Consider the following 14,221-nt stretch of genomic DNA (forward strand, 5'->3'; position numbering starts at 1 on the left):
AGAATTGTTCTAAGTCTGTCTGCACAACATTATTTATCTTTATTAATCTTGTCATTCTGAGGGTACAGCAAAGGGCTACAAAGATGGTTAGTGGACTGTAACATCTCTTGTATGAAGAAAGGCCTGAGGGATTTGGGTCTTTTCAGTCTGGAAAAGAGAAGACTGAGGGGCAACCTTATCAACACTTATAAATACTTAAAGGGTGGGTGTCAGGAGGATGGGGACAGGCTCTTGTCAGTGGTGCCCGGGGACAGGACAAGAGGTAATGGGCACAAACTTGAGCATAGGAAGTTCCACCTAAACATGAGGAGGAACTTCTTTACCCTGAGGGTGGCAGAGCACTGGCACAGGCTGCCCAGAGAGGTGGTGGAGTCTCTGTCTCTGGAGACATTCCAAACCCACCTGGATGTGTTCCTGTGCAACCTGCTCTAGGTGACCCTGCTCTGTCAGGGGGGTTGGACTAGATGATCTCCAGAGGTCCCTTCCAACCCCTGCCTTTCTGTGATTCTGTGAATCAATGCTTTCATGTTAAGAAAATCCCCTATTACGGATTCAGGCAGAAAAAGTTTCGCAGCCACAGTAAAATAAGGGTATTGTAAACAGATGACTGAACACATTTCCTAATTAGACTATTGGATATTCAGGGTTGGAAAATATTCAAGGGTTATTAGTTTCTTGTAAAATGTTTTAGTGATGTAGTGAGTCACATGAAATATCACTGACTACTTCAATTATTTAGATTTCTGAGTATAACCTGAGACAACTGAGAAGTTTTCTTAGCTTTGAAATATGAAAAGCGTATTAATATATAAAGTTTCCTTAACCTGTGTTTCTGAGTTCAGGTAGTTCTTATTTATTGTACCATATCTTTTTATTCAGTTGACTTGAGATAGGTAATATAATATCAAGAAACATAAATTCTCAGTGACTTTTCCAGTAAGTAATTCAAACATTTGCTTCTCCCCAGGACAAAAGCACGCATATCCATATATCTTGCAAAGTCAGCTACAGGAACAATAATACACTTTATAATAACATACAGGGTAAGAAGAGAAGGGTATAGTTGTGATTATTGGAGAGATGGTGATCTACTGTTTCATTGAGTCTGTATGACACAATTGGTATTTGACCAAATCATGGTAGCACTTTCTGGGTACTTAAACTCTGTGTGTGTGTGTACTTATTTATTTTTAACTAAAACATTTAAAAAAAAAAGTTAAGAGGAAGAAATTAGGAGTTTTCTAACCTTTTGCTCAGGACTGTTGATGTTGTTTATATAGCTTGCATTTTTTTTTTTTGCCATATGACCAAAAACAAAGCAAGAAAACAGGCTATAAACCTAAAGATCATTTCTTTTGCTCTTAATCCTTCCTTCTGCCCCACCAACCCCCCCCGCCAGCTTCCTCTGGGCAGGATATTGGAAATTTAATTTCTTCAACAATTTGAAAATGTTTTCTATGCTAGATGTGGGACAGAAAAATATGTTAGGAATATTTTGATTTTTAAAATAACCTTCCTGTCTTATTAATCAGTTTACAGCATTAGAAGTTTTTAAAAAAATCTTACACTTTTTGTTAGAATGAAAAACAAATGGAAAAGGAAAAGAAGCGGCAAAGGTTGGAGACTGAAAAGGCTACAATTGTCTTGAAATCGCAAACAGAGCAAGAACAAATGGATGCCCAGAACGTCTCAAGTAGCAGTAGCCAAAATACAAATGAAAGTAGACTAGAAACATGCAATTCTACAACTACACAGCTTTTGCAGCATGAAGAAGGGAATGAGCAAGCCTCAGAATGCCTTGACTCAGGTAAAACTGCTTCCTTTTAGTGTGTCATTTAATGTTATTTTTCACCTAGCTCTTCCCTCTCTCTGTATTATTTTTCATGATACTGCACATCAATTTAATCTATTGAAAACACAAAAATACACCATTAGGTTATTGTATTGGAAAATATGTTTCAAAAAAGTGTGTGTTTGTTGGTGTGATTGATACTGTAGCTGAAACTAGGTTAATTTTTATCATAATTGAATATGTGGTCCACTTTCTATCAGTACCAAGCTAAGTTGAATTTCTTTATTAAAACATAGAGTTTGCATATATTTTATGCTTACCGTTTATTTTCTATAGCAAAATGTTGTGTAAATTTTACATTTTACATTTCACATGCTTTTGTGTATAACTTTGGACTGAAAATGCTGATGCATCTCACCCTAACAATTGTATTAAAAGATGATCTAATATATTCTCTGAATATAACTGTATGGTATGTAATGTTTTATTTCTGTTTGATATAGATAACAGTAAGAAAAAAAATAAGAAACCAAAATTAAAAAGGGGCCACAGAGTAGAACCTGTTAATGCAGAAGATGCTGTTCCCAAAAATCCTACGCCACCACCATCTCTTCCACCAGGTAAGTGTCCTAACAAACAATAATCGATGTCTCAATTTGTGGTTATTAGGCCTTTAAAATATTCATTTGTGAATGATGAAACTGGAATGGTCTTTATACAGAGATATGCTACTAAACCTTACCCTTCAGGAAATTCTTGATGCAGTTTCACACTTCATGGTATGAACTTTCAGCAGTATTGATTTGATCCAATCTGTGTAGGGGAAGATGTTATTGTTTTCAAAAAAAAAAAAAAAAAAAAGAGTCAGAGACTTGACTGCTCACTGATGAAAAGTGATTAAAAATATCAATATTTTTAAGGATAAATCAGTTTAAAGTATTTCATCATTATTTACCATATATACAATATATTACATACTTTTGGCATTTCTAAATGCTTTGATTTCTCCCAGAGAACTGGCTTCCCTACATTTCATCAGAATCAGGTGCAGTTGTGGCATGTTTTGACTCTCTTTGTTTTTCTTTAGTTGGCTGGGGAACTCCCAAACTTAATAGACTTCGAAAACTTGAGCCTCTTGGTGAAACACATCATGCTGGTAATTGAAAATATTTTGGGGTTTGTACTTTTTAAAAGCATTCTCCATTGTTCATTCACTTCTACGTTCATTTCATTCTTCATCTTTTTTTAATTTCTTCATGCTAATTTTTATTGACCAAAAGCTAACTCTTTTGCTTAGCAGAAAGCATCTTTTTGATTTTTCAAGTCTTATTTATTTTTTTACCAAAAAGAACGAGGTCTCTCAGATTCCCTTACAAAGTTTAAAGTGGCACGGCATATCAGAAGCTATTATTGATCTGAAGTTATTTGCACAGCAGCATGCACCTACATATTATAATGTGTCATATAACAGAGAGTAACAGGACCGCTTACTTTAAGAGTTCAAACACATATTGCATGTAGACAGTTCATCATTATCTGATGCAAAGGGGACGGAAGCTGGGTTACGTGGGTACTGCAAGAAGTCTGAGGTACTCAGCAGAGAAGATACTGCGGAAACACCTAAGCAGGACTGCAGAGATCTGGCAGGGCTTATTAATTTGGGATCCATAGTGACTCTTCCACATCCAGGCTGGTTCTGCGCTAAGCTGCCTGCAAGGAGAGGCGTCAGTGATAAAGCTTGGGATCTGCTACTTTACCTGAAGAGCCACTGTGCCTGAAAGTTCATAAACTGATAGGATAAATAAGTTTAATAACCGGAAATGTCATGGTGTAGTAGGTAGATTCTTGATTTCTCTCTTCAATAATGACTATTTTCTAATTTTTGGAAGATCGTGGAAGATTTTCATATGCTCATACTGCATCTTTTTTCAGTTTTAAATGATAATGTCTTCATTTATGTTACATTTTTATTTTTCAAATTTTGAAAAGCCGAGTGAAGATGGAGTAATATGAGATGAGGATGACCAAACTAAAGCAATGGGAACACTTAAACAGATTGAACAAGACGAACGTTAATTGAGAAACTTACAGAGAAAGGAGCTCAGTGTGGCTGTAGTGATCCTTGAGCTTAACCCTGACTTGAACTGATTGTACTACTGTCATGTAATACAGCGCTATGCGGACATACCTGCTGAGGTTCTGACGCAACAGAACATTGGAGCTTCTCCGCCAAAGAATCCTAAAAGATGCCTAAAGAGGAATTAAGTTCTCTAGAGACCAGACATTTATTTTTCACAGGAGCATGTGCAAAAATGTAATTTGTAGTCTTAATCATAAAACCATCTTGCTCTTTTTTTTTAAAGGCATATAGAGAGAAGGCGGCAAGAGAGAAAAGCCTGATGAAGAGGTAGGGAGGGGAAGAAAGGGAAGGGGTGTTACTCAATTTTTACCTGTGCCTAAGGGAGGTGTTGCATTTTGTAGCAAGAGCATGGGTGGGACAAAGAGGAAAGAAACTGCTTAAGCTAGGTTCCCTACTCACAGCTGTGTAAGTTAATAACCTGAGATCTGTATTAATTTAGTCCATTTGTAACATAAGAATAATCATTAAAGTGTTTTGGAATCTAACAATGGAAAAGATGTTGGTAGGGGAATGATCTCTAGACCAGAGTTGTAACCATTGAGATCAGAGGAAACTTGGAGTGCTCAGAACTTTGCAGCTGAATTTAAGACCTTGCCTGCTCTTTTCTGAGATACTTTTTTTTTCAGGAATTTTGAGACACTCACAAGATTCACACAGATATAGAAAATCTGAGAAAGCAAGAAAACATATATTAGGAAAGCACTATTTATAAATTAAAAAAGCTCTTCAAACTCACGGGCCAGCATTGTCAAACCTTTAGTTAGGTCCTGATATCCAAGAGCGTGAATTACTTATTTTGCTTAAAGCAGTTGGTTTTTTACTCAGATCATTTGAGAGACATAGAATCATTTAGCTTGGAAAGAACCCTTAAGATCATTGAGTTCAACCGTTAACCTAACAGTACCAAGTCCAGCTTGCACTGATTTTAGCTTGCCATCTGTCCTTGCCTGTTTTCTGTCACACAACAGTGTTTTTCAGTTACTTTTTATATATTTTGCAGACAGAGAGCCTGCTCCTGCTTGGAAGCTCATTCGAGTTTTCCTAAGACCAGTGGAGCCTACCTTTGATCCATTTTTTAAAATATTCCCAGAATTGCATCTTTCTGAAAACCAGCTTCTTTTTGGTTGTCCCTTCCGCAAAGAAATAAATCAGTTCAGATTATTGGGGGGTGGTGAGGGTGTCCAGCTTTGCCCGTAATTCAGTGGAAAGGTGGTTTTAAAAGTTTTTCAGGCATTCAGCCTTTGTGAAATAAAATGGCCTGGTTTCCTTATTGGTTTCATGATTAATTGGTATAAATGTCTTGAAAGCACGATTTGCAGTGAAAGCTTAAAGTTTTGTTTGTTATTTTTTTTTCATTTCCTTTAGTAAGGCTTTCTTTTCTGTGGGATTTTTGAATTCTCTGAGATGAATTGTTTTCTATAGTGATTCTGTTGAACAATTTTCTTTGAGAAACTGTTATTGGCCAAGTGGCTGAAAAGCCTTTGTATATGGGGCAAATGAGCACCTACCTGCATGTAGACCAGGCTGTAAAACCTCAGTTCCTGTAGGGTGTCCAGTAGATGCTGTTGTCGAGACTCCAGGTAAAATTGTTAGTGTCCGTAAGAGGAAGGAAAGAAAAAAAGTATTTAACAGTCTGCTTTTAAAAGTTTAAGGAGCCTTGGTTATGCATAGACATTATTTTCAGGAGTACTCTCTAAAGTCTTTGTCCAAGACTGTAACAATAAAACATTTGATAGCTCCTCAACATTAGTCAAGAAGCCCCCTTAAGCTTCAAAACAGGTGTGACTTTTTGTAGCATTGATTTCTGCAAGTCCATGAAAAAAACACAGGAACGGGTGTTTCTTAGTATTTCCATGCATTCTAGTACAGATCTTTGTGAGTTAGGATAGCAGTTATTCCTTTTTTTTTTTTTTGAAGTGTCACAGGTAAGTGGTGTAGACCTTGCTGCTGAAATATATAAAACTAGTGTAGTGTGAGTTGAAACAACCTCCAAAGGTCTGGTTTTTAATGCGAGGTGCTCTCAGAGACATAAATCTGTCTTAATGATTTGATGTGCAAACTGAAAAATTTAAGTGTTGGTGAGCAGGCTATTTAGTATATATATTGAGTCATTTTTCTGTCTTTCTGAGCAGAGAGCATTATGTTGGATGTTTAGGCAGAGTTAACAGGCAGTAGAGTCAATTATATAAATCTTTAATTATACACTTATTTTCACTAAAGACTGCAATTTTTCCAGTCATGCTAATGATTCTAGCACAACACTAGGTATGAGTGCCTATTTATTGTCACTGGAGGATACATTTGCAAGAACGATAAATCTCTCCCATTATAGGAGGTAAAATTGCCTGGCAGTCCTAAAATTGTTTGCCAGACTCAAGAAACTGACTAATAAAAACATCCATTGTACAGGTTTTCATTTACCCTATAATCATTTGTTACAGTTTTGTTGCTTTTCACATGCCGCTGTAACACTGAATTAGCTCTATTAAAATCAAATGATTTACAACAATAATATAAAAGTGTTATTATTTTGCTGATTAAATGTAAGGATAACTAACACCTTGATCCTACAGACATATAAACATATTCTTAGAGTAATGGAACCCAACTTGCTTGCTTTTGTTAATTTTAGCTTGGGAATACAATTTTAACGCAAGTTATTGCCTATGTAGAACAAGTGGAATTAATTTTCTTGGAAAATTACGAATTATTAAAGTTGAATTTTGTGTTGGCAAGCCATCGAGGCTTTGTTGCGGAGGAAATTGTATAAACAAAACTGAGATTTGAATGCTTCAAAAAGCTGCTTTTATTTTTTCTTGATTTCTACCTATTTCCTCTTACCATCTTTCATGATATTATTTTGCTTGTGAAATGCTTTGCATGTACCAGTCTGCATGGTTTGGGGTTTTTTTTTTTTATATCAGTTACAAATGTTTGAGGATACTTGTTATTCTCCTCTGGTGTACTCAATAACTTTGTCTTAGACAATTTTACTACTTTAAACTCCTTTATTGACAAAAGGAAATACTGTGCTTTTATCTAAAAATTCTTAATGTAGTTATTTTAGAAAATTAGCATGGCTTTCAATATAGATGCCATGCATAAATGGTCACAGAATTTTGGATGCTGCATGGCGTTACTGTCACTTAAAACTTCATTGTAATGCAGATTTGAGTACAGTAACATTCAAATTTTAATACTTCATTTTTTTCAATTGTTAATTTGTACACTTTGGATGCCCTTCCTATTTTTAGGGATGTTTACAGGTTATCTTTGGGCTTGATCTTGCAAATGCTGACGCATATATAACAAAATGTAATTAAAACCTGTTTCGGCCAATACACGTCCAGACAATTAGCACTATATCTGAAAGTTGCTTGTAGGAATTAGCTCTAAACTTGTAGGCTACCTAGCTTTCATCACGGAAGCAAGGTTTTACCTTATTTAAACAGCCTTTAAGCAAGGGAGATGGTAAATAACAGATTAATGTGGGTTTGCTTCTCTCACGTTTCTCTATGCAGATTTCTACGGAAAGCCTCTGCCCCCGCTGACTATACGCCAAAGACCCAACGGCGATACCCATGATGTCATTGCTTAACTGGATCACAAATAGCATTTTAAAAAAAATCTATCAATCAGAAACATTTTTTGCCCTTGAAGGAAAATTTTAAAAATGGCAGTCTATCAGCTTGTTGCAAAATAACTTGGTGGCAAATAAACATGGAGTTCATTTTATCGTACTTAGTTGATGAGACTTCGTCATTTACTTTTCACATCACCAGCTCTTCTTCAGGATTTAGCATGAAATGAAGAAAGGTCTATGTGTCTATGGATGCTCATGTGAACGTGGTATGGAATATTTATTGGGTTTACTTGTGAAAATTCGTAGCTGTAAACCTGAAGAAAAATACCATCAAGATCACATAATACTGGATTGTATGTTCTCACTAAGACCTTTCTCCAGGTGCCGCACATCGTTGGTATTTTTGCAGCTAATAAATAAATGATTCTAAAGCATTTTATAAGATTCATGTATGATAGAGTGAATGTAGGAAGGTTATGCAACAAATATTGAATATATTTTTCTAACTTTTTATAAAATTATTTTAAAGTTTTAGTGGACACACGTACCTACTACCAATAAAATGATACCTAGAAAGCGTTAGAAAGCTGATAGTCAAATGCATACAAGCAGAGTATGTTTGACTCTTATGTTTCTCTTACAGTAGCAATACCACTTATTAGAGATTACATTACCAGATGCATATTTTGTATTTCTGGCAATCTGAAGGGGGAGGAAGGTAGAAAGGGAAGTTTAAAATAAATACATTTTATACAAAATTATTCCGTTTGAATTGTCTGAAAGTTTTCTTAAGTGTTGTTTTCTTTGTTTTGTTAACTGATTTTGGCATAGGTAAAAAAATGCAGTTGGAAAAATAGAGCTGAATATTGTATTGTCTACTACATCGTACAAGAAAATTGCACATAGTGAAAGTTTTGCACTAATTCAGTCCTCAATTCTGATGGAAAACTGAATCACCCAGTAGGCGTATAAGCTCCAGCACTTTTTAATCTTGATAATACTAAAACACCACCTTGAAAGCAAAAGAAACTCTAAATTATTAAGGACTTACATAATATTTTCATGTCATGTGTTAATTTTACATTAAAAAAAAAATCACATACAAGTGATACATAAACAACAAGGGTTACAGTTGGATAAATCTCTATTTAAATGTTCTGTATGTGCTATTCTTCCTCTTATATTGGAAACAACCATTGGTAATGCCATGCAAAGGTAATGCCATTTAGTTACAGGAAGGATGAAACTCCCATTCAAAGGTTTTTTGAAGAAGCATTACTTGATTATTTTCTATTACGTTTTCAGTCTTCCATAACATGTTACTACCAAAAGATTTTAGTAGATGTTTAAAACAATGCAAGGTATATATTCAGCATTTTGACATTAGAAATCTTTACCGTATACCCCTTAGAGCAATGAGTTACACAAATAAATATCTACCATATTAATTGAAATTAAATTATTAACTAAGATTTTTAAAGAGTACGTTTGAGTGGGGGAAGAAAATAATCAGTTTTAGGAATATTAAGTTTGGAATGGGTGGAGAGGAATATTCCAAGTTTGCTAGTTTAGTGTAAGGATGAAACAATTTGTATGTGACTGCGAGCATAAGAATACTTTTGTTGTGTTCTAATAGTGTAACGTGGTTCAGTTTGATTATTCTCAGGATTTAGTCATTTTCACTTCAAACACACACAATATGAAGTGGAGGGGGGGGCTGCATAAAAGCTTACTTGTGCAATCTCAATCTTACTATCTTTAGCTATGTTACCACTTATATTTTTTGGCTTAAAGGCTCTAAATTTGCAAGCTTATTTTTTTACAGCTTCAGTTTCTAGAAAAGTATTACCCTAATCTAAATCTAAAATAAATCTAAAATAAATTAATGGAAGTCGTTATTAAAAATAAAGCTGAATACTGCTGTGGAAACAAAATTTGAGAAATGGAAATGGAAGATGTTGATACTTATATGTGAAATATGTGTTATGCGTGTTATGTATGTGAACACATGTATCAGTTTTGTTTCTGCTTTTAAAATAAATTTTACCAATATATTACCAAAGTACTAAAAAATGTTTCATACGGTTTTGTTTATTAATATGTAATTATTTACTACAGTAATTTTTTCAGTAATTTATAGTACCTTAACTTTTTATTTGCTCATGATAACATTTATGTATAGAATAAAACTAATGCACCAGCATCAACATGTTTCCCATATTATCATAAATTACAATTTTTGGAAGCAAGTATAGTCATAAATGCTTAATGGCTGCAAGTCTCATTTACATTGCTAAAATGTATGAAATAGAGACCTTATAGACAGAATCTTTGCGTATTTTACGACTGCAATGTGATCACATTTAGAATATATTGACAGATTGGCACTAAGTTATGTATATATGTATACACTTAAAGTGCTTTGATGGTGCACGTAGTATTTGAGAGGTGGTAAGTTGCACAGTTGTAAGTTGAGAGGTAATAATTATTGCACAAATTAGAAGATTTCGTCAAGTTCTGATGCTTTTCGTTGACAATAAGGTCACTTTCAAAATGTATGAGTGCATTCAGCTAAGAGTATTTGTACTTAAATACACGAGCGGTAAGTAAACAGAAATACGCTACATGAGCAGAACATTTTGCATTATCTATGTGCCCCACTAAATGGATTTTGGATAAAAATTTTTAAAGGTAAATTAAATGTACCTTCTAAGATAGGAATAATAATTTTCATGAGCTGAATTAGTGTAAAAGGTAATCAGTGCTTCAAAGTAAGTCATTCTCACTGTTTTCTTCCTTTTTAGTCAAAACATAGAATTCACAGAAGGACCTTACACAGAGATTCAAAGGTTTTAAATAGAAAATGATAACTATAATTGTCTTATTAAAGGTAGGTATATTTGATATCCATTAGGTTTAGTTTCACATCTGTGATGTGGTGTCTCCATATGAATAATGCACAGTAAGCGCGGGACGCTGATACTGAGGTGAGACAAAAGCACTGCGATTTCAAAGCTATTTGATAATCTTGTGAGATTTCTATTTCAATTCCACAGCCCTCATGGAGAATTAGAAAGCTTTAGAAGATTTACCTGCAACAGACAGCTGATGCCAGCTTTCTAATGGCCCTCTCGGGAGCCCTGGTTACAAGGATCAAGATGGGAGCAGGAAAGCGCCCGCAGAGGGGCCGACGAGGCAAGTGTAACTGGTGATCCTGGGGCACACCAGTCAGCCCGCACCCACGCTACCAGTGGGGCTGTGGAAGCCCCTGTGCAACACGCTTTAAACCCGTGTTATCTCTCAGCTTCTGGGCTGTGAATTCTGTATGAGCTTTGTAAAGGTTGCAGTGATTATTCTTTCCTTGAAACCCAAAGAACCGTAACTCTATCCTCTGGAGGCCTATCTGTCACTTAAAAATGGATTTCTCAGTTTTGTTATTGTAGATGACTTTTAAAATTAGGTTGCCACGAGTGGTCTCATTACAATTTTCTTCTCCAGAAGAAACCAGTATATGTCCTGAGAACAGTTATTTTTGCATATAATGTCGCATTAGAAAAGATTAATGGACAGTATCAAAGCAAGCAGCATAGGTTGTTGGTTTTTTTTTTTTCTTTAAATAACATTCAAACAGTAGTTTTTCCACTAAGATATTCCAGTATTTTAGTTGAAGGGTTAGTACTTGTAACTTCAGGATGCCACCCACTAACTTTGCCTTACTGTCTGTCAGCTTCCTAGCTTCTGGAATTCATTCAACTTAAAGTATTTACTATTTTGAGCAGAACATACCCCACAGTATTTCAATAGATGCATCTGTAAATGGAGCGAGGAACTACATTTTAGAAGTAAGTATAATTTGAGACATGTTTGTCTTGGGACAGGAGAATCTCTTTCTTGTTTGGTTGGTTTTGTGAGGGTTTTTGGAGGTGGGTGTTTGGTTTTTTTTCTGTTTTCTCCCCCTACTGTTCACATAAGCTGTATATTCTTACTTGGGATTGCTCTGGCAACTGCTCTATGGTAGCAAAATCTGTGCTTTCCAGAAGATTTTAGGAAAATGGACCACGGAATGGTTAGCAATCTGTGTATACTTCCCAGCAAATATGAATTTAAGAGCACTTCAGATTCTCTTCTTGGGGCTAGTAGAAAGACTGAGAGGGGGAAAAGTTGAGTGAGAATGAGTAACAAGAAATCAAGTCCTTGCATCAAGCCAAGTATGTGGGTTAAGCTGTGAAGACCAACAAAGCCAGGTAAGCCTGAGTAAGGTGCTACTGAAATAATTATTCACTGATAAGCAACTAAATAATGGACTGAAGGACTGAGAAAGAGTAGGAGACTCAGGATTGTGAAGTGTTTACATACATGTAAAAATTTTCTTCAGAAGGTAGTAGATTATGCAGACCTCAATCCGATGCTTAGTCAGTCTTCCCACCATGTTTGCATTTGCTACTGCAAAAAAGCAATGTCCTAAAATTTATCATGAAGAGAAATACAGTCTTAAAAAGGCTTTCCAAAGAGTACTACATCCCAACAGCATTAATTCACATGATCTTCTAATCTACATATTTTTTTATCCTAAAAGTCTGGCTGCCCAAAACTTTGATCTCCATAAAATCTAGCAAGCTTTTGCTAAGTCTGTCCTAATACAACAAACGTGGAGAATATGTTTGCTTGTGTATTTCTAAATTACTATATAATAATAGTGAAGACTCAGAATTTGTGCTTGCTCCAGGAAGTTGTGGACACATGAAACTGAAGAGCAAAAGTCACAGTAATGGCCAGTCTTTTCTGTTCGCTAGGCTCAGAGGATTTTAATGGTGGTGGTGGTATTTCTGAATATTGACTTGCTAATTTTAAGACATTTCAGCCATCCTCCACTCTCTGAAAGTATCAGGGGACGATTGGGCATACACTGTGTCATCTTCCTTTGCTTTCCAGAATGCAAGGACATGCTTAGAAAACCCAAGCTTGAAATAAGGTAACTTAGGTTTAAAGGAAATGTGTTAGCTTAAGAGAATTGTGGACTGAGGTTATACTGGAGTTGTGGAGATACCATGGATTTTGCAGAAATGAGATACAGTTTGTGGTTTAACAGGGCATCCAGGCATGCAAGTGGTCACTTACCGTGGCAAGCGCAGTTGCTTAGGTGACAGGAATCACTTAGTTTTGGATTGCTTTTTATTAAGAGGATGTCACTCCTGTACAGTTCCTGTACAGACAGTAGCCTGCCTTTCAAAATGTACTGAAGTTATTCTCCCAGAGTCAACCCGTCTCTTCAATAGCATACGGGAGAGATACAGGTTGCAGTAGCATTTTTACTGTTTTGTTGCAGTTCATCTGTTTGTGTTGGTGTTGCTGCTAGTGAGCAAACTGTTTAATTTAAGTCCTTTCTTTGCTTCTGAGGTGTTGCAAATCTTACTGGTTTCAGACACATTAAGCAACACTGATGGCACCATCTACAAGTAGAATATAGCCCTAGATTTAGGGGAATGTGACTTGGCGTACTTTTCTGTTTTATTGGTACAGTAAAATTCAATTATTGTATGTATTTTCTTATATGTTACTGGTCTTGGCAGAATTACAGCCGCAGAGGACTGTACTTTTTAGACCAGTCTTGTTCTGTATCTGTTGGTACAACTCGTGTATCAAAAAGCTTTTCTGGTTTCCTTTCACGTTTGATAGGTAGGAGGTCTCCATTTTGCCTACTGGCTCTTTGTCAGGATCCTGATTGAAACATTTTAAATGTTTCAAGTTTGATGGTAATTTGCATGAGGTTTGCATAAACGTTCTTAGTCTTCATTAGTCAGTGCCTGAAACTCAAATATTTATCTACATGATAGCACGCTCCTGCCTTTATCTTTGCACGCTTTTCCAGCCTGGATTTCAGAGGCCGGTTTCGGGGCGCAGGAGCTGCGTGAGCAGCCATTAATTGAAAGTACGGTTAATCAAACTGGCCATTTCCACAGGGGTTGCTCTTACTGAAGGAGTCGGGAAATGCTGGGGGACAAGCGAGGTTTTGAGAGAGAGAAAAAGAGGGAACGTGGTGACTTTGTTTTGCTAGGCCATGACGACTGCAGCAAGAGATGACAGAGAGCAAGACGGTCTTTCTCATGGAAGGGCTTTGCAGGTCTCCAGGCGAAGGGCTCAGAAGAGGAGCTGCACGAGAACTTCGGCAGCCTCAGATTTTAGTGCTGCTAAGCCAAGTTACAGTTGGCGAGCTGGGGTCTGGTTGTTCTCCTGACTGCTGCTCCCAGAGAATGGGCTATCTGAAAACGTGTGTAAGACATCTGCGTGAGTAATTCCCAAGATTCTCACAGTGTTTTGTTGGGTTTTTTTCTTTGCCGTGTCAGCAGGTGGGGGTGGAGCTGATCCCCGGTGGGGCTCAGAGGAGGCTGTCGAGCAGCTGAACGGCAGCTGCAAAGTCTGTGTAAGCCTGGACCAGCCAGGAGCTGGGGTCTGGTGAGAAGCCGCTGGCGGCGGTCTGACGGCGGTGGGGCGGACGGCAGCAGCGCCCGCAGCAGGTCTGGGCTGAGGACCGTGTTTGTGAGTTCATTAGCCGAGGGTCCAGTCACTGCCCGGTCCTGCTTCATCTCCTGGAGGGGCAGAGGGGGCTGCAGGACAGCGCAGCCTCCCACCGTGAAAAAGAAAACCGCAAACAAACCCCACCCTCAAACGCACCCCAGGGAGAGACGCGGGGCACAAGGCGGGCGAG

The 14,221-nt window shown here is 37.0% G+C and overlaps 1 protein-coding gene across 11 annotated transcripts in view; it reads left to right on the forward strand.

Moving 5' to 3' along the window:
* The window catches only part of ARL13B (ARF like GTPase 13B), a 73,043-nt gene extending 63,462 nt beyond the window's left edge, over positions 1 to 9,581 (forward strand). For 6 of the 11 annotated variants that reach the window (XM_074597796.1, XM_074597722.1, XM_074597710.1 and 3 more), the window contains 4 exons: positions 1,579 to 1,807; positions 2,296 to 2,412; positions 2,880 to 2,948; positions 7,454 to 9,576. In XM_074597796.1, coding sequence (XP_074453897.1) covers positions 1,579 to 1,807; positions 2,296 to 2,412; positions 2,880 to 2,948; positions 7,454 to 7,530 — 492 coding nt within the window. In that variant the 3' untranslated portion in view covers positions 7,531 to 9,576. Of the gene's footprint in view, positions 1 to 1,578; positions 1,808 to 2,295; positions 2,413 to 2,879; positions 2,969 to 4,155; positions 4,200 to 7,453 lie in introns of all 11 variants that reach the window. The other 5 variants (XM_074597761.1, XM_074597733.1, XR_012588740.1 and 2 more) reach the window with 4 other exon arrangements.
* The last annotated feature ends 4,640 nt before the right edge of the window (positions 9,582 to 14,221 follow it).

This window comes from Larus michahellis, chromosome 1 (genome assembly GCF_964199755.1).
Source record: "Larus michahellis chromosome 1, bLarMic1.1, whole genome shotgun sequence".
NCBI classification, from domain to species: Eukaryota; Metazoa; Chordata; class Aves; order Charadriiformes; family Laridae; genus Larus; species Larus michahellis.